General features: G+C 40.6%; 1 protein-coding gene across 15 annotated transcripts in view; it reads left to right on the top strand.

Annotated features, from left to right (window-relative positions):
• The window catches only part of TEAD1 (TEA domain transcription factor 1), a 142,851-nt gene that overhangs the window by 59,182 nt on the left and 63,730 nt on the right, over nt 1-19,939 (top strand). For 5 of the 15 annotated variants that reach the window (XM_085224089.1, XM_085224088.1, XM_085224086.1 and 2 more), the window contains exon 2: nt 1,825-1,889. The exons of the other annotated variants lie outside the window; for them this stretch is intronic. In XM_085224089.1, coding sequence (XP_085080215.1) covers nt 1,871-1,889 — 19 coding nt within the window. In that variant the 5' untranslated portion in view covers nt 1,825-1,870. The remainder of the gene's footprint in view (nt 1-1,824; nt 1,890-19,939) is intronic. 15 annotated transcript variants of the gene reach the window in all.

The following is a 19,939-nucleotide window of genomic DNA, read 5'->3' as shown; positions in this document are numbered from 1 at the left end:
GACAGATGAAGAAAGTGTCTTCAGCCAGTTGGATTCAAGCATTAGAGTTTTACCCTGAAATAGCAGGTAACTATACTGTCTTAGATACTGGGAAAATGTTCCAATTCTGTTTGGTTGGAGATGGCAGACTGACTCTTTGTGGATATTGTTGACAGTAGATAAGTAGTAGAAATTTTTCTGTAGTAAAAATAGTGTTTGAATTAGTTTAAGAGATGCTAGAGATACCAGATCACATGAAGACATTTAATTCTTAGAACAAGAATTGCATTTTCATTCATTTAATACTTCTGTAGCCTGTTAGCAATAAACCTTCTAGCACAATTAGTGATGACATAAATGCTTACTAACAGGTACATACATAACACGTGTCTGTGAATACGTATATGTGTATACAATCAGTTCCCTTCCACCCCAATGAAATTTAAGACCTCAACGAGGAGGTCTGCTCAGAACCAACTAGCCACTGCCTGGCTGCAGCCTTCCTTCTCTGCTTCGGTAGCTGACTGCATCCCACCGGGTGAGCTCTCTGCAAAGAAATGCTGTGATTCATATTCATAGCAGTTATTAGGTAGATATGTTAGCATATATTTAGATAGGTGAAGCATGCGGGCATATATTGTACGTTACATGTTTAGAGTGCATGATGTATTTTGAGCTGTAGGAGGTCTAATCACCAGAGGCTGTGAAATGCTGAGGAGAATTACTGTAAGGGATAGCGTGCAGAGGAGCCACCCACAGAATTTTCCATCCTGTGAGGCAGTGACAAAAGACTTCTGGGTCTCTGTAACAGGATTGCCAGAGGAGTGGCCCAGGAGTGGGCCTGGGGCGTGCGGTGCTGGAGTGGGTGGTAGGGCCCTGGTGTGTGTGGTTAGTGGGGGGAGGAAGCATAGCAGAGATGCATTAGGGCTGGAAATACTGAGCAGAGAGACAAGTGAGCTAAGAATGCAGTGAAAAAGGACTTCTATTAAAAATTATGAGACAGGAAGTTTTGCAAGCTGCCTTTACCCCAGTGAAGAAAAGAAGTATAGAGGGATTAAATAACTTGTCCGATGTCATCAAGAGCTTTATAGCTAAGCAAGGAATTGAGTCCCCTTACCCCCCCCCCACCGTGCCATCTATGGTTTAATGCTGAAGGGGCCCCTTTCACAGTTTATCCAGTGATCCTTGGAGAGCTTAGGGCAACTATGGCAAAACCATGTTTTCTGCACCACATCCTGTGCACTGGGAGAGCAGGCTGCATCTTCTTGAAAGTCCAGTCTGCATAATGTGACCACAGGATGCCTTGTGCCTCTGGTAAGGGAGTTGGCTAAATGCCATTTTATTAGGCATTTTTTTAAATATAGCAGTGCCTTGAAACCAAACATGAAAAGGCCCTCGTGGTGTTTGTATAAAAAATGGACATCTATAAAGAGCTTAACTTCTATATGGAGAAGAGAGGGAAGGTGGGTGGAAGAGTGAGGCAGTATTTAGCCCGATGTTGATGCTCCGTGAGATGATGTGAAGTGTGGCCCGTCCACAGAGTAATATAGAGACTGGTGAAAATAAGATGTTTTAATTTGTTCATAACATCGTTATTCAAGGAACAGAAAAGTATGTAACTTATCCAGAGGCATAATCTAAGTGGTCTTTACTCTGTGCCAAGCAAAAATTCTGCTATTTAATTACCGATTTAGAAAATATCCTGGGCTCAATTTCCTCCTCAGTTACATTGTTATAAATCTAATGGAGTTGTTAAAGATTTATGGCAGTGTAACTGAAGGCAGAATTGGGTCCCTTATGCTTAAAACTTAGTTTGCCACGTAAGTAATAATTTCTGTTTTCTAGGCAAGAGTTTAAGAATCTTGCAGACCTCTGTTTCAGGAAAAGAAATATGAACTACAGCAGCGTGGGTGAGTGATTAATGCTGGAAGGGATGTCTTGGGGTAATCTGAATTGGCTGGTGTGGAAAATCCATGTGCAATTCAGATTTAGGATCTGTTTGCAGATACCTCATAATTTAAAATGTCAAAAAAAAAAAACCCAAACTTCAGGCTTTCATGTAGTATATTAATATGTTGCTTGTTCAGTGTGCAGCAAGCTTTGCTTAAGTAATAGCCTCATATGAGATGTGAACTCATCTCCTTCCCCTTAGTAGGGCCTTAACTTCAAAATTGATTCTGACCCTATAAATCCTGGCAGCATTTAAATCATTAAAAAAAAAATTCTCTTTTGATTTTATATGTTATATATTTAAAGCCTTAAAAAGGGAAAAAGTTGCTTTATTTATCCAGGCTTTAAGAAGTCTTGTGTTAGCTTAAATGTGTCTGTTGGCTGGTTTGACAAGTGAGTTGTGCTCCATACAGAGATGCCTCGTCTGCACAACTGTTGCAGTTGTTCTGTTTCACTATTGGTAAATGGGCACTGAGAAAACAAAGCCCACACTTAGACGCTGTGGATGTCACAAAGAAATGCCTGAAGTCAGAACTGCGTTGAGTCCCACTCCTAGGGACTCCTGGTGGGAGCAGCCAAGGCAATGGGTGCGTGGGGAGGGGGGGCTGGCTGGGGAATTCCCTGTGGCCTGCTGGCAGGGCTTTGTGGTTCCACCTGAGCCTGGGCTTGCTTGGGCTTCTGGAGCCTCACACAGCAGTTCTGCAAGCTGGAGCTATGCTGGACAAGGATTTGTGTCGCTGGTGATAAACTCGCGGTCTTTTCATTGCATTATAGAATTTGTATAGAGTCATAATACACATCTATCCCAAAATGTAAGCCCTATAAAATAATGTAGACTTGGAGTAGCTCTTTCTAAGGGAAACATGATATTAAGGTCCAAGGCCTCGGTCAGAGAGCTTTGAAAGGAATGAAAGATATAATTTTTCTGAGTGTTGTAAGCTAACCATTTTTAAGATGTGAGAAAGAATAATAGATTAGGTACATTATATACATTATATTGTCTTAAAAGTGATTTTTCAGTGGCTGTGAAAGTAGTAACTCTGGATAAATGTAAATCATTTCAGTATTTAGAGTGGTCCTGGCTCTATGCACTGATTAATGATAGCTGTGGCTCCTAAACATGCATCTTGTTTGTTTTTAAATACCTATAGGTCATTAATTACCTAAAAATTAGTTCAAATTTAACTGAATAAACCACCCTGTTGCCATTTCTGGAGGTATTTTGCAACCTAAGCAAAGGCTCAGGTATTCCAGATATGATAGATGTGCAGATTGCATAAGACATTATGCATTGCTCACTCTAAGATACAGAGTCCTGTCTGCCCTTAAACCCTTTGTTCTCTTGGCTGAATGCAGTTAATTAGCAACTGTCTCCATAGCAACTGCTTCATAGTCCAAAAACATTGTCTCGTTTTTGCAGTTTAGCTTATCACACTGTTTACCTGAAGGGCTTTTCACTGCCTTGAGTCTCATTTGAGTTGGCTGCATGCCTGGTCACGGAAGTGAATTGTCAAGATAGAAAAACACCATGGCAGTAAGATGCTGAACAGGGCTCTGTGTGTGAAAGCAAAAGCATTTTAAAAGTTCAGTAGAAACAAAAGTTGAAGTTTGCAATGATTTATGTCCAGTTTTAAAGCATGTGGCTTCTCAGCAATACCATGCCTTTTAAAACAGAGAGCTATACTTTTGGATCTCCTTTCCAGCAAATTGCTGCTCTCTGCCTGTCCCACTCCAGCTTTGGAGGCACAGTCCTTCCGGCAGCCCTGGCCCCTCCCTGGGCCATTTCAGAGCACTTCAGCTCACGCTGAGGGGATGTGGCTGCAGCTGCTCAACTGCACTGCCCATTTGTCTTCCTTCACAGTGACAGTTTCAAGGGAAACCCACCAGTGGCTGGTTCCAAACAATGAATTAATTAGGGAAGGAAGTGGAAGACCTATCATGGTCATACAAATCTAAATACTCTGATCTGACAATGGTGTCTGGCCTAAAGGCAGTATGCTCATGGTGTGGGAGACCACATGAGGAGTACCAGCATTTTCCTGTCTGATGGACATTTTTCTCATTCATATTTGTTTAATTTGCTTTTTGTTTGTTTTTGTTTAATGGAGTGGTTTGAGTTGGACCTGTAAGATCATCTATTTCCATCCCCCTAGCAATAGGCAGGGACACCTGCCACTAGACCAGGTTGCTCACTGCCTCATCCAGCCTGGAGCCCCATCCAGCATTGTTTACTTGATTTCTCAGCAGACACTGTGATGCAGAAGAAGCTGATTTAGACTAGGGTAGATTTTATTTCATCCTAGGCAGGATAGAAACCAGCTCATTGGCCAGAAGCACCTTCCCTTCTCCAGAGACAGTTTCATCTGGCAGGGCCTGATCTCCCCTATAGCCCCAAATGGCATATGGGACTGCTGAATCTTCAAGAGGCTTCATTTGATATGATATGTTGGAAGCAATATTTCTAGAGAGTTGAGGTGTCTGGGGCTCTTTCAGGACTAAAAGCAGGATGCATGCAAATGCCGCCGGTGTGGCTGGTGTGCTCTGTTATTCCTATAGAGCATGTGGTTGATAGAGGGTTATTCTCTGTTCGTGTTAATGTCTCACTCATACTATTCCACAGTCACTATCATTATTAGCAGTATTTGAATTATAGCAGTGCTGGAAGTCTGCAGCATAATAAAGGCTCCATTGTTGTAGGTCTTGTGTACACAAGAGGAGACGATCTCTGTACCAGCTGTTTACAGTCTGTTTTAAGACCAGTAGCATAAGTGGGCTTATCATATGAATGAAAGGGAAAGAAAATGCTCGGAATGATAGGAAATCCATGGTTACATGGAATAACTGTTCATTTAGGTTTCTTTCAGACACCTGACAGTTGTTACTTTTCTGCCCATAATAGAAAGTAAATAAAATGCCCTTCTGCTCCCCAACAGGTTGATTGGTCATGTTCATGGGTCTTACGTAAACTAATCTTGGATGAAAACTGCAGAATGTCCAAACTGTCAGGGTGCTTTCCAACATTTAAAAAGGTGTTCAGTGTTGTCAGCACCTTTGAATCTACAGCTTGGTTCTCCTGAAGGCAGGCCTGCTCAGTATCAGAAATGGAAAACGTAAAGCGCCTTCTAGAACTCGACGTAGTCTAATTAGCTGAAAATAGAGCTTAGGTAGATGGGAAACCAGTGGGAAGAACCTCCCTTTTTGAAAACTAGACTTGTTCTACTGAAATTGATGTTCAGCTTCTGTCAGTTACTGAGAAGAGAAAAACTTTTTGAAAACAAGAAAAGCTATCAGTACCCATAAGTTATCAATTGGGTTCAGGTACAGAAATTAACATTTTGAGACTGATCTGTTTTCAAAGTGACTATATCCTTTACAATCTTGTTTTTGTTGACGTGCAATCCAGATGAAAGTTTGGCTTGCTTTCCAGAGTTGCATTGTCTGAAGAGCTTACAGCAGTGAAACCTACTGTAAATTGTTTCAAGTCACTCAGTTATGAAAGTAAGGCATCATTAATTCATCCTAGTAAAGTTGTGTAAAATCATCTATTACATGGTAACCTTAAATATTTATTTTAAAAATAAAGAGATCTTTGATTGAAAGTTGTGAGCTCACCTAAATCTTTTCCAGGCAAATTTCTTGCTCAGATGAAAGCTCCCATATGTTTAAAAGCTGCTGCATTCTTATATTTTAATGTTTCCCATTAATTGCTTGTTTTCAATTGGAAACGTGAAAACAAAACCTGAAAAACAAAACTGACTGCTCATTTATCCCACTGCATAGTATCAAACTGACAGATTCATTAAACCTGTAAGAATATGAAAATTGGAAGTGAATTGAACTTGCTAGAAACAAAGCGGTGTTTACAAGAATCTGCTTTCAGAAGGGCAGTTCTGTACCTGCTATTTTTTCTTTGAATTAAGCCATCCTTGTAATTTAAGAAGATACTGCATGTTAACCCCATGCTACAGTACATTGCAAGGCTTCAAAGTTCAGACTACGGGCTGTGTATTAACTGCAGAAACAAAGCAGTAATCAGGAAAGCTAACATTAAAAACAGCAATAGGAAGGATTTGAGTTGTTGTTAGGTTGCTGAACTTGGGCTATGCAAACAAGTGTGAAGACTGCTTTCCAGGGCAGGCACTGAGTTATGGGGGACAGCATGTCTGCCCCCACCTGCTAGGGGCACGCAATGAGCCCAGGTAAAGTGAGCAGTGAGTAGGTAAAGGAGGAGAGTGGGAGGCAAACGATATCTGGTGATTTGGAATAGCCAGCAGTTGCTGCCTGAGGCCAGAATGTACTCTGGTCTGCTGACACTGGGCACTTGGTTGCCTTGTTAGTTTTGATTTGTCGTTTGTTTTACAATTTTGTATAATCTCGTGATATTTCCTAAATCTTTCCAGTTCCGTAAATCATGCAATTTATGACCACCTTGATGCTGCTGCCTGCGGTGCCATTGCTGCCAGGAGCCCACCAAATCTCACCAGCCACTTCTGTCCCAGTAGCTGGGATGATGCCCTCTCTCCAGCTTCTGGCCCTATCATTGTGTGGGACTGAGGGGCAATGCAGGATACCTTCTTTCCTTACCCACTTGCATCAGAAATCTCTGGGTGCAGAGTCAGTTCTGTGCTTCCAGCAGGCAACGATAACCCAGATTTCTTTCCCATCAAGGAAGATTCATATGTTCCTTAATAATGAACTTAAAAACTTTAGTAAATGCTTCCAGAGTGCTCTGCAGTGGCTGGAGGACTTTGCTTGTTTGAAAACCATCCATTAAAAATAGCCTATTCTTCTTATGTATCCTGCAAATTAAGGGAGGTATGGAGAGGACCAATGGGAGTTGACTCATGTGTAAGCCTGGAGAGAGGCACATGACATTTTTGTGAAAAGAGTAATCTGACAGGTTGGCCTATGGTATGCCTGTTATCAAAACACCTAAATTACCTGAGCATTAACTGCTGCAATACAGTATGTAATTCCAGGTCTCATTATTTCTACAGCACCGGACTTCATAATACGCAATGTGAAATACTCTGCAATTGTCAAATTGTTTGTGAGAATTGTAAGTTGTTCTGGAGAATCAAATGAATTGATGAACTGGCTATGACAGGCAAAAGTTGATTTCTAAGCTCATGTAGATTAAACTGTAAAAGATAATCTAAGGTCAGAGATATAAAGTCAAACAAGAGCTTTCTTGGAAGAAAATTGTCTTGCAGGTTCATAAGAAGACTGATGCTAAAATACAGAACAAAATTCTCTAGACAAAAATGTTATAGCAGATTACACGTTAAATGCCAGGATCACCAATGCATCTTGACTGGAGTTTCTTCAGCACAGATAAGGTGAGATTCTGGCCTGAAAACCAACTCCTCTGGGAAATTGCATCATGAAGATTTTGGACCACAGCCTCTGCAGCTGGGAGAGTGGTGACAAGGATATTTTGCATATATTCTTACTGTTCTGTTCTGGGACATCACAAGGCAGGATTTCACATTGGACAGAAACTTGACAGGATGGTTCTTCTATTTCACTTCTTCAGTGTAAGTAGACCACTCTCAGGCAAAACTATGTGGCCATGGCAGGTTGAACTAAGGCCACAGTTTATTTTTCCTGGCATTCCCTCCAAATAGGGGTTATGTGTATGAGGGTCTTGCACATGTGAGAAACCCTGTCCGTGACTGCTGCTGTGCCAGAGGTCCCTGCAGGCAGTGGGCACATGCGTGGATTAGTGTGAATGCCCCTAGAGAATCCATACAAAATCAGTAACTTCTTGAATATGTAGACTCAAATGCATTTCTTGACAAAAGAATAACTGCTTAATATGCAAATTAAAAATTCTGTTCAGGGCTCTGATGTGCTTTAAATGTTAAGCTGCTGTGTCTGATAAATGGGAGTGTGTGCATGTATGTGTCTGACCACTTTGTGTGTGTTTTAACATAATGGGTTTTATTAGGAACTCTGGGAGAAATCATTGAGGAAGAGGCATGTGACTGCTGAGTTTATTCTACAACTCTGCCCTCTTTGTTGATAATCTAATATACCAAGGGCTGCAGTGGAGGCTGAAATGCGGTGGTGCGCTGGGGCAAAATGCAAGTCCCCAGCTCCATGACTGTGGTGGCCCAGGAGGGGCTTGTGTCTCTGGGAAGAAATGTAATACCAAGAGAGACTGAGTTCTTGTGTCTGGGTTTCCTGCAGTGGTGAAATCCAAGCCTTTGTGCAGAGACAGAGCAACACTATATGTCATTTAGGACCAATCCAGTTAAAACTGACATAACCAGTATCTGTTCACGTTCCTGAATTCAGTTCTCCATGGTGGGGAAGCATCCCAGTTTTCTGTCAGTGGGATTTTAGGTGTTAGGAGGATTTTGTGTAAAGGTGTTCACGCAGAAGACTTTTTCCCTTTCAGCTTGACACTAATCCTATTCAGGTTCTGGGGCACCCATGGTAGCAGGGAGGGCCTCTCTGTTCCCTAAAGGGAGTAAAGGCCTGGGGAGACGGAGGAGATCTCAGAAATTGGGGTGAGTTTGGATTATGTTTCTGTGCTGTAAGTAGAAAAGAGAGTGAAATGGTTATGAGAGAAATGTAAACCATTTGGAGCTTAAGCGATGGAAATTTGGCATTGCAGGTTCTTGACTCTAGGTAGGTACAAAGCAGGCAGAGGGAAGGATGCCTATTTCACATGGACTGTAGTGTGTAATGAAATGTCAGGATGTTTGTAATATCAGAGTCCTTCACATATAAAAGCTAACCTATGAGAATATGTGCTCTCTTTCTCAACACTGTCACAGTGAGTATTAGCCAGGTTCAGATGTAAAAAGCAAAGTTTTAAGCAGTTGCTGAAGTCTAGACTTCTAAGTCCATAAACAAGCAGGAATAGAGATCTGCCTCTCAGGGATGCTCACAGCAAGGCGCTGTGCTACTGCAACAACAGGAGCTTTAGAAATAACTTACGGGGTTGTAGCTGGGGACACTTTGCATCCCAAAAGCCAGTCAAAAATCTTCCCAGTAACTTGCATATTCTTTCATACTCTGCTGAACATGCAGTCTGTACAAATTTTGCTTGGTGAGATCCTAGTTTTGTAGAAGTCTGCAGACCGTGACGGGGGTTTCTTCACTGCATGTAATAACTGAGCGATGATTCGGTGTATGCTTGAAGGGTGACAGGAGATGGGGCCTTTTTTTTGTAGCTGAGGTTCATGAAAACTCATTAGTATCTTTGGTGGGATATCAGCTTCTCCAGATGCTCCTGGCCCAACTTGAATCAGTGTGCACTCTTCTTGTCCTCTGAGGGCTTAAGGTGTAGTCCCCAGCTCAAGCTTTTTAAAGCTCATGGTTATATTGAGTAGAGTAGAAAGCTCAGGAGTGTACCACTGAAGCCTGTTCAACTGAATCATCCTCCAAATGCCAGGGGCGATGGAGGCATGAGGACTCAGTGCTGCAGCCCGTGCTCAGGTGGACTGACAGGAACAAAAGGATTTTTTCTTATCTTGGTAAAGGAGAGCAAATAACTTTATTAGAGCTGAAACGTTTGTTTAAAGATAATAAGTTTATATAATTGCTTTGTCACACAGATTTTTTTTTTTAAATCCCTCCATGGTAGTTCCTGTAATTATGACTCTGAAATTCGGTGAAGTTATTTCTGAATAGCTGCTCCCAAAGAAAATAAGTATTTTGCTGCTAGTGATGTTGGCGAGGTAGTGCTCTATCACTTCGCACATTTTTATTAAGCAATGGATGAAAGGCAGCATAATTTGAAAGCCCTGTCATATCTTTGATAAATGCTTTCTAACATTGCTATGTTTTGCCCAGTTATGACAGAACCCATTACAATGACATATATTTCACCTGTCGTCGCTTTAGATCTGCATACACTCCAGGAAAAAATGTGTTTCCTTTGCTCAAGGAAAGACCAGCTCTGCAGGAGGGAAAGCCCCATCAGCGTAGGCTTGGGTGGGCCCCACACAACAAATTTCAACAGGACTTCTTTGATGTGTTTGCAGGTCTTGTTTTGATTTGGTTGTTGTCAGGGTTTTTTGTTATACAGCTCTAGGAGGAAATTAGGCCTGCTGGCCCTACCAATTGGACCTGCTATGGTGTATTTATTAATTAATTAATTTATTTTTCAACTAGCACAGTAAGGTTCTGCTCTTGGATTTGAAAGAGAGGGTGCTGTAGGTTTCTTATTGCTCAGTTTAAAGCAGCATTTTTATGAGCCATTTCCACAGCTCCTCTACCAAGGAAAATCCATGTACCAGGTTTCTTTGGACAGCTGTAGGATCTGTCTGAATTTAAATACTGACATTATTTGAAAGTATACTGCCAGTTGCAAGATCCTTTGTTGTGTCTACTTTTGTGTAAAAGTAGCGATGGCTAGAAGACTGTTATTTTCATCTCACCATTAATTTCAAATTTCTTAATAATAATTGTTTGTCACTTTTGGTGGAGCACAGAAAAGCCCAAGTGTTTTTTCCCCTGCATGGTCATTTCTTGAGGTAGAGAGTTTTTGACATGAGGAGAAACTAGATAAGATGGACTTCAGAAGGACTTGCATATAAAACTAAAGCAAGTTTGGAGCACAGTTCTCCTTATTATAAAAACCAAACAAACTGGATTTAATGAATGAAATCGGCTGGTTAAAAAATAAAATTGATTTTGTCCCTTGAATTATATGTAAAAGATACCATGTGAAATGCCATTGTAACTAGAATTGACAGTAAATTCAGCTCTGGATCAAACTTCGCATAACTTGAAGTAAAACAGAGATATAACTGAGTAATTTTGTATTGTAATGATTATTTAATGCTCACAATGAAGCCTTGTCCTTAGGGTTTTATGCTTTAGCTGTTTCTTACCCACGTCTTGTAGTTATTAAGTACAGACAAGCTACTGTTTGTTGAAATGACATAATGTATATCAGTGTGTGTCAATGAAAAACATCAAAAATAGGCATTTCTTCTGTATAATACATTAACTGTATGAAATCTGGAACAGTTTCTTTCATCTTTGGATGTTTCATAAGCAGTGCATATGCTGTAAAGAGCATTAGGTACTTGTGGGCTACCATTTCTAGCTTCTAACAGATCTTAATTTTAGAGAAGTGGAACTCCCCCATTTGTGTTCTGCCATATGTTTTCACTTAATTTTATGCTCTTTTCATATTTAGCACACATATTTCATCCTATTGATCAGCAAAACAACTTGGAATGACCACCTCGTTTTTATTAAACTAAAAAAGCATATATTTTGCATTTCAGTATCAAACAATTTTGCTTGCTGTGTGGTGTTTGGTTTCAGACACCTTTTACAGGTCTGTAATGAAAGGTTTAATTCAGTACTGGAACTTAATTTGGGATAGTTAGGTGTTATTATTTTTTTAAATCTAAAGGTTGAAGGATTAGCTCTAAGCTCTTAGGTATATATCCTGCTGGTGGCATGACTGGCAAACATCAAGACTAGTCAAAATAAATGTATGGAAATTCAGAGGTCTTTGTACTCAGATTAAAAATGGATGGAACAATATGTCTTTGAGCCTGAGCTGTGGACCCAAGCAGTTTATGGCCATGTAATTTTAGTCTGAGTAATTTAATCAGTATCTTTCTCTCCTAAGGATGGGAGAAACCATGTGGGATCTACCCAGTAATAATGCAAGGAAAACCATATGCCCATGTGAAATAATGTCATGGGCTGCTTTTTACCCTTGGGCAGCAAGTCCTTACCCGTGGAAAAGAGACAGATGCTCGCGTTGTGTAAATTGGCGTTATTTTCACTGGCAGGCATGAGTGCATACCCTTTTGTACCACATGAGGATGTAAGATCCTTTTTCCTTAAGCTTCTTCTAGCTGTATTTTTTGACATATACTTAGATATCATCTAAGTGCTGGCACTGTCTAAAACTGTATTGAATATCAAAAGGCTTCTCCATCTCAGATGGCAGCTGGGAGACTGGAGAAGAGTAGTGTGAAAGTGTTCTTAGGCTGTTGCAAGCTGTGCGTGTATTAGCAATCCGTACATGCAGAAGAAATACTTATAACCTTTTTTTTGTACTAACTTCTTGTAATTATGACAGCTCAGTGATTCATGAAGTTTAGCACAGTGTTTAGCCAACATTTGATAACTGAATTATAGATCACCAAGCAAAATAACTAATCTGAGGAAAATCTTATTTCCACAAATATATGTGGAACAATATGCAAAGTATTCTAACTATAGCCAGTCCATGATTATTTACTTTTGTAGCAGTGGTATTAAAACCAGCTCAATAAACTGGGCTAAAAGAAGAAAATGCACAGACATTACTTTAAAATGTCAGTTCTCAGGATGCCAATGCTGTGTGTTCTTATGAAGTTCATGAAAGAAGCCCATGCACTGAAACTGTTCCTCATAGTTGCCTGTCCGCATGTTCTGTTTGAAATGTTTCTGTGTACTCATCCCATTTTCAATGTAATGTTACCACAGAGGTGAGTCCTTAATTTTAACTCTACATTTTTTGCATCACATTATCGGTAGCTAATTATAAGGGCCTCTGCACTACTTTACTGCACAAGACACTCCTAATAGGAATGGTTACTCTGACAGATTGTCATTAATCTGTTCATAATGAGATTTTTCTATTTTATGCTTAGATGTAAGCTCTTTGAGCAAAGGATCATCTCTTTGCTGTCTTTATACAGTGCTTAACACAGTAGGGTTTAGGTACATGATGGGGCCCCAGTCCTCCTGTCATATGTACTGTTCATAAATTGGGTATGGGGTTAAGAGTGAGATAAGAGGAATCGATCACGTGAGGAGAAAAGTTCCTTAAAACCCAGGCAAACAAGCTGAAATGTTGTTTTATCTTCTTCCTTGAGCAGACTGGGCTTTTTATGGTGGCAAGCTGGTGCAGAGGGCATGGCAGGGCCTTGTGCAATGTACATGTAGCCACTGTGGGAAGCATGGACGCTGCTGAGCCAGCCTTAACAATTGCCGGGGCAGCATTGGGTGACTCCCTTCTCCCACCTGCCAGCCAGATTCATAGTGTTTAGGCAGGTCTCTGACCGGCGGGCAGGGAAGGGGATCGCTCTGTGCCAGGCGGAGCTGTCATGGCTGTGCTGCTGGTGCAAGGATGGGTTGCTGTTTGAGAGGAACTTAACAGCTCAGTAGAGGCAAAAAAACAAAAGCAAAACCAAACCAACCAAACAGCAGTTGGGCTAATTTGCAATCACAGTGAAAGATGTATTTTCTTTAAATTACTGAAAGATTTAAAGCGCTGATAATGGAAGAAATCTTACCTGTGGCACTTTCGGTTAGCTGAGAAAAGTTCAGCCAGCGATTAAGCTGCTGAGAGGGAAGAGAGCGCAGATTGGATTTCAAAGGAAAATTCAAGCAATGCATTAGCAACTATTAATGTGTGTGTTACTGTTAAAATAATCATATTTACTATGGTCTAGCCTAGGGAGAACAAGCAAAAACAGAAGCCTTGTTTAGGAGGGCGTAGATGATTGCACACAGTAGGTGGTCCCTGGCCCAAGGAGCCTGCAGACTGAATAGCCATAGCTCGAGTGGGTGAAGCACCAGCCCAGTTTAGGAGGGGACAGCAAGAAACATGGCTGGTTTGGCTCAGGTTTGCAAGGCAATGGGTAATACCTGTTGCCCAGTTCATCTTCCAGTGTCAGCCATAGTTATGTGATGGCTTCTGTCTGGTCCTGATTAAAAAACAAGCAAGCACGCACATGTGAAGAACTGAGAGGTCTTTTTTCTGCTGATGCTGGTTCTCATAGTCATGGTGAAGGGCTGTTGTGACTGCCATTGCAGTTGCCACAGGTTTAGTTCCTCATTTTGTCTTAAGAACAGAAGAATTTTACTCCCACTTACACAGATATAAACATTACCTATGATTCAAAGCAGCAGTTGTTTACTTGCCACTCATATTGTTAGCTGTGTTCTGCCTGTTCTGCTTAGACAATTGTGCTCACTGTATTAAGGGGTTACAGAGTTCATTGGTAAGTGATAACCAATTTCCTAGGAAGTGTACCATTTTGAAAAACAGCTAAGCAAAACCAATCCAACCTGGTATTACAGCAGTCTCACCTATGCCCATGTCCATGCCCACCATTACAAGGAGCTGGTTTTCATCTTTTCTTAGAAACCGAAGTTTCTAAGTGTGCATTTGCCACTGCCTTATATACTCCTTCTTCAGACCACACTTAGCAGTTGTAGGGCTTTTTTTTGCTGGATAGGCCAAATCCAATGAGGTCTTGTTTAGTTGGACAGGGGTGAGGTTTCTCCCTCTTCTTTCCCCACAGCCCCTTCCCCAGCCTCTGGACTGTGTGGAGTTGTCTGTGATAACCTGAAAAACAAGACAGTGTCTTAGGGTGGCACAAAAAAGTTTTTATTTATAGGCAGGGAGCTATGGAGGCTCAGGAAATCCTGTTCTTTGTCTTCTCCTACAGAGGGACATAGCTGTGCTCGCTGCAACACTGCACAAGAGAAATTACGGGATTCTTCCACCCTCCCCCCCGATGAAGAGAGGAATAAAACCAGCTCTGTAGTTTCTGCCTTTTCTCTTGCGCTGTGATTGCGCTGTAGAAAGCAGAGCCCTTACCTGTTCTGTCCTTTTGGAGCTACAATTCAGCTGGCTTTAATTATTAAAAAATAACCCCAAAATTGTTTAAGAGCTTTGAATCCCATAAATGACAAGGAAATAGCCCCTGAACACCACCAAAATAGTCTCTTCTATGTCTGCCTATTTCTGGCAGCAGCCAGAAATCATCATTAGCAGGTCACCGACATAGATCCTTTAATGTAAGTGTTACATTACATTAACAAGCAAGTCAACAATAATATTAGCAATAAATGAGAAATTAAATTCCTAGTCATTCATCCCTCTGGGTTTCCCAGTGTGTCTCGTGTTTTTCTTGTTTTGGTCCTAAGCATTTTGAAGCAAGAAGTGTCTTTATTTTGTGTCTTGTGGCTTGATCCCAACCTATTAAAATGGATGATATTACTGCTGTTGATTTCAGTTAGCAATTAGTGTAGAAAAGAGCACATGGTGTGATTCAGCAATTAATTATAACCATCTATGCTAATTTTAAATAGAGGGGGATAAAAGTGAACTTTCATGCTGAACTGATTATAATTCATATTGTTTTTCCCAACAGTTTGTTTCTATTTTTTCCATCAAAATAGATTAAAATCAGATTATTTGCATTAAATTCATCCAGAAAAGTAGAAGTATTGCAGTACAGGTAGTAAGGGAGTCACCACTGCTAAGCAACAATAAAAAATTGTGTTTTGTACACACTAAGAAAATAGTGTGATTGTGGAACTGAGGTTTTTGGCTGCTAGTTTTAACGGAAGATGTGGCTAGCCCCTAAAATGACAAGGCAGCCAAGATAGGTTGTTTTGCCTGGATTTTCTGCTGATACGTGTGTACTGGAGCACTTTTTTTTTTTCTTTTTTGTTTTTTTTTTTTCCTTCCCAGATTACAGTAGTAGATTAGTAGCAGCATGCTCTGGAAAATTGCTTATAGGACTCTCCTGATCAGAAATCACTGATTATGGAATATTATCTGTAGTGCTTTTATGATTAAGACTATTAAAGACTGAACTGAAACAACAACCTCATTCCTCTCAGAACTAATGCTCAGAGTAAGCCTGTCTTGTTCCTGAAAGGTTAGTCTTTGGTGCACTTTTTCTTGGTTTCCGTCTTGCAAAACCTACTCACTGAATTGCACTGGTGGCCTGAGCATTTCTAGTTTTACTGTCTCTCCATCCAAACTATATTTGCAGTACATTGCAGGCACAACTGATACAGATTGCATATAATCTGCATGGTAATTATGGAGCACTGCGTTCCATACAAAATACTGCAAATACAACACAGCAAGAAAAGGGGAACCTTGATGCTGAGCACTCTCAAAGCATATCCATATAATTAAACGCTCATTAGACCTTGCGTTAGAATCACGAGGTCTGAGTGGTCCTCCTTCAGGACTTGCTCCCTATGAGCATCCAGGTCGTGTTTCCCTCCTTGGTGTATGTCTAGGAGTTTGCAAGGATGGTTCTGTTCGCCAGTCCCCAAAGACAATTCTGATGGTGGCATTTAGTTAATTGTCATTTGGGATGACTACTTCATTACTGCATGTGTATGTCTTGCCATTAATCTGGAATACCAAACCTGTTTGTGGGTTGACGGATTTCAATACACACTCAGAAACTCAAGAATACAGCACCTGCAGTGGTGATGCTCCTTACAAAAGTCTTGGTAGTGTCCTTCCCCTCCTGCAGTGCTCTGGAATTGGACTAGAGGTGTTCAGGCATGGCTGAGCACCTTGAGCCATTTTCTTGTCTTGTGCCTCTGAGACAGATAGAACAGAGTAGCTCCTCAGCAGCATCTGTAGTGTGAAGTTGGCTAGGTGTAGGTATTAGTTTTATTTATAACCAAGTTAGTAGAACTGGATCCATAAGTGCAAAATGAGACTGCAAAATGAAATATCTAGGTTGTTAATGAAACCAAGTAACACGCAAACTGATGTATTTTGAGTAGTGTTGGGAAATGTGGGTCCTTCCTTAGGGTTGTGACACTGTAGCATGTGAGATGCAAGGGAAAATATTTAAGTGGAAAGCAGGAACTTCTAACAGTGTTGGAAGAAATGAACATTTCATAGGAGTATAAACTTCCATTCTTGAGGTTACAAACTGGCAATAAACTGGGGCAAGTTATTCTGTCATGTTTTTGAACCTTACGTGGAATATCTAAAACACACCTAATAGAAGCAGTATTAAACTAGGTGAACTTACTGAGGCAAAATAGGAGTACTTAAAGACTATATGACACCAAGTACTGAAATGTTACCATTTTCCTTCACGTTGGAGTTGGGAGGATGTTGATTTTTTTCTCTTAGTATGAACTTCTCCTTGTGGCTTTGTTAGATCTAGCAACAAGTCTAAAATTATATAATAAATATTTATAATCTTTAGATATGAAGATTTTAAGTATCGTATTTAGTCTCTAAAGTCTTTCTTCCAAGGAGTTGTTATCCTATTTAATTTTACCATAACACACAGACTTAATTTTTTCTTTTCCATAGCATTTACTTTTGAGTATCACAGTAATTTTACAACCTGTGGTGGATCCTAATGAGTTCTTTATCCTTTTTTTTGAATCCATCTAAATGCCATCACTGAAGTACTGATAATTCTGTTGTCTAGTTTTTAGCGCTTCTATTGCAGTGAGGTCAGCATAACATTTTCCATGTAGGTCATAGCTTGCTGACCAGTGTGGAAATTTGTGAATATGAATTCAAACAAATGTAAAATTTTTAGCTGGTATAGCAAAATTCCTTCAATCAGAATTTATCCAGCCTGTGTTTGACAAAGTTAGATACACACATAGTTAGACTGGAAGCAATGAAGTGGGTAAAGCTATAGGACTATTGACTTTGTCATCTGGTCATTCCATCTTTGTAGGCAGTCTATTGCAAGAGCAGCCTCAAGCCTGCCATTATGGATATCTCATGTACTTTATCACTCAGATTTTGTACTCTTTTATTTCAGTACAATTGCTGATCCCACAATCTGATTGCTCTGGTCTTGCTTAAATCGATTTTCTTACTGACCGTTTCTTACAGCTGTTCCAAGTTTTCAGTGAGTCATTAAAAATTGCACATAGGTCAGCTACTATGAGAAAATAGTTGGTGTTTATTAGTATTTGCCCTAAAAATACAGGCATGATGTCTTTAATAGGCTTTTGGTCATATTTTTCTGCTGTGCCTGGGGGTTTTGCTCCCCATAGTTCTTGGGCTTTCCTCCATATTAAGATGCATCTTCAGAAACAAGCATTAATCTCTGTTGTGCCTCAGGTCCAAAACAGAGAACCACACTTGAGCATACACGTGTGAATTTATTGCATGGGAAATGAACATCAGATTATGTCTTACTGGTTTTGAATATATACAGAGAATTCCTGAGCACTTAGTCGTACCATAGAGGGCAGTTTGAGTCAAACTTATTTTGTCCCCATAACTCCCATTTGGCTGCCTGTTAAGCACTGAACAGCAGTGTTCTCTGCATGTGGCCTGCGGATGTCTGGAGATCCATAAAATATCAAAAGATATTGTGAAAGGATTACACGTTTCTGAAACTGAAGCAATCCAGTCCGTGCTGATGTTCTCACACTTGCAAGGAGAAAAAAGAGTGAGGAAATAAAGTGGCAAGTGATTATTTGATTTTTAGCATAAATAGTATTAGGTGATTGTATTAGAAATGAGTCTTTGTGGCAACACTGCAAAAGCAGCTCCTGGATTTTTTTTTTTTAAGAAACCTGGCCTTTCTTTGGTGCTGCCAGATTGAGGGAGGTGGCTCTGTCTGTAAGCCAGGGTAGACTTGCTGCATACCCGTATGCTCCTGTTGTCCCTCTCAGAGGGAGCAGCAGACCTGGGAGGGGTTCAAAGAAGGAAACAGGGAGGATCAAAGAACTTCCCTGTGATCAGCTCCAGCACAAGCAATGACTTGGTCACCTCTTCAGTCCAGAAGAGGTGACTCAAGGTGGGTAGGGTTAAAGTCTGCAAAATCAAGTTGCACAAAAGTGAGTGAGGAGCAGTTGTTTACCATTTCTTCTGTAGTTATTTTGAAGTGTATGTCAGAGGATCAAAATGGAAAAAGGAAGATAACATTCCATACAGAATGTAGTTTAGCTAGGAAATTTCTTGTGAAAAACAGTAAAAGGCAAATGCTTACATAAGGTCTAAAAGCAAACAGACAACAGAAAAATCCCATGTTGTATCTAGAGGCACCACTTCTGGCTCAGGACACTGCCTGTTATATGAATTTGGGAGAACTCTCTTGAGCTGTCCCCGCATTTGTGTACTCTGTGGCTCTGGGCTGACTTTGGCCTGGCCTGGCAGACCATTTCACTCATCTAGGACCATGTTGCTCTTCAGTTTTTTCTCTTGCACAACCTGTGTTCTTGCTGTTTCACTCCTGATCTTCCAGCCGTATATCTTTCCTCAGGATTCTCGTGCCTCTCAGTGCTTTCCTCCAAGCCCAGACATCCTGTGTTAGAGATTAGAGAGGGTGTTGCATTCCCTGTCCCTGGAGCTTGTGGAGTGCTTTAGAGGAAATTCATTTTTTAGAGAAGCAGCACACTGTATAGATGTCAATAAGGCTCTGGCTGCGTTTGAATTGCTTTGATTTGCCTGCTCTACATGTGCCAAAATCTATTTAAAAAGAGGAAAATACTGGTTACTTTATCTGGCACAGCTGTTCTTACCTCTCTGCTGTGCCTTTTGCCTGCCCATTACATCTACCTGTTGTCTCTGAGTCTCTGATTTTCTTTGCTAAGAAAGCGCTTTGAAGAACTGTTTTCAAAAGCCTGTACTATGTAATTGAGACCTCAAAGTAACAGCAAATATTGCAACTCATAAATAATATAGCTATGTAATTATAATGTGATACTAATTCTTTTTAAAAGTGCCTTTGTGTCAATCTTAGAGTGTGGTGTGATTATATGTTGCATAAATATTATTGTATGAGAACAGTCATTTTACAACTGCTGTGTCATCAAGACCTTTCAGGATGATGTTTACAGTAAGAGGAAACAACAGTGAAACAAACTGGCAATTACTGTAGATATGCTTATTTTTGCTTTCTGTGTGTAGTAGATTGACAGCAAGTATTGATCCTTAGCATTTGCAAGCCATTTGTATGGGGCTCGGTTTTGCCTTTTTGGTCTGGAATTCCTTCAAGCCTTGTACCATTCAAGCCAGGTTCCTTGTGGGAATGGCAGCGTATGTAACCAAGGCAGAATTAGTAGAGGCCTGCGGAGTGAAGTGCCTTATAATCATATGGTCTGATGACTTTACCTAGCTAGAGCACTGCAGATCTGATTGTCATGCACTGCTCTACGCTTTCTGCTTCATTACTGTAACCACTTCACAGTCATAATTAAGTGTTCTTCATCTGAAAGACCTCACCATAGCAGAACAAAGAATGAGCCAATATTACAGAAAAGAGAGAGGGAACCCGAAGGGTTTGTT

Source organism: Meleagris gallopavo, chromosome 5 (genome assembly GCF_905368555.1).
Source record: "Meleagris gallopavo chromosome 5, MGAL_WU_HG_1.1, whole genome shotgun sequence".
NCBI lineage: Eukaryota > Metazoa > Chordata > Aves > Galliformes > Phasianidae > Meleagris > Meleagris gallopavo.
The sequence above is the reverse complement of the archived record's forward strand: the minus strand, read 5'-3'. Positions and strand labels throughout refer to the sequence as shown.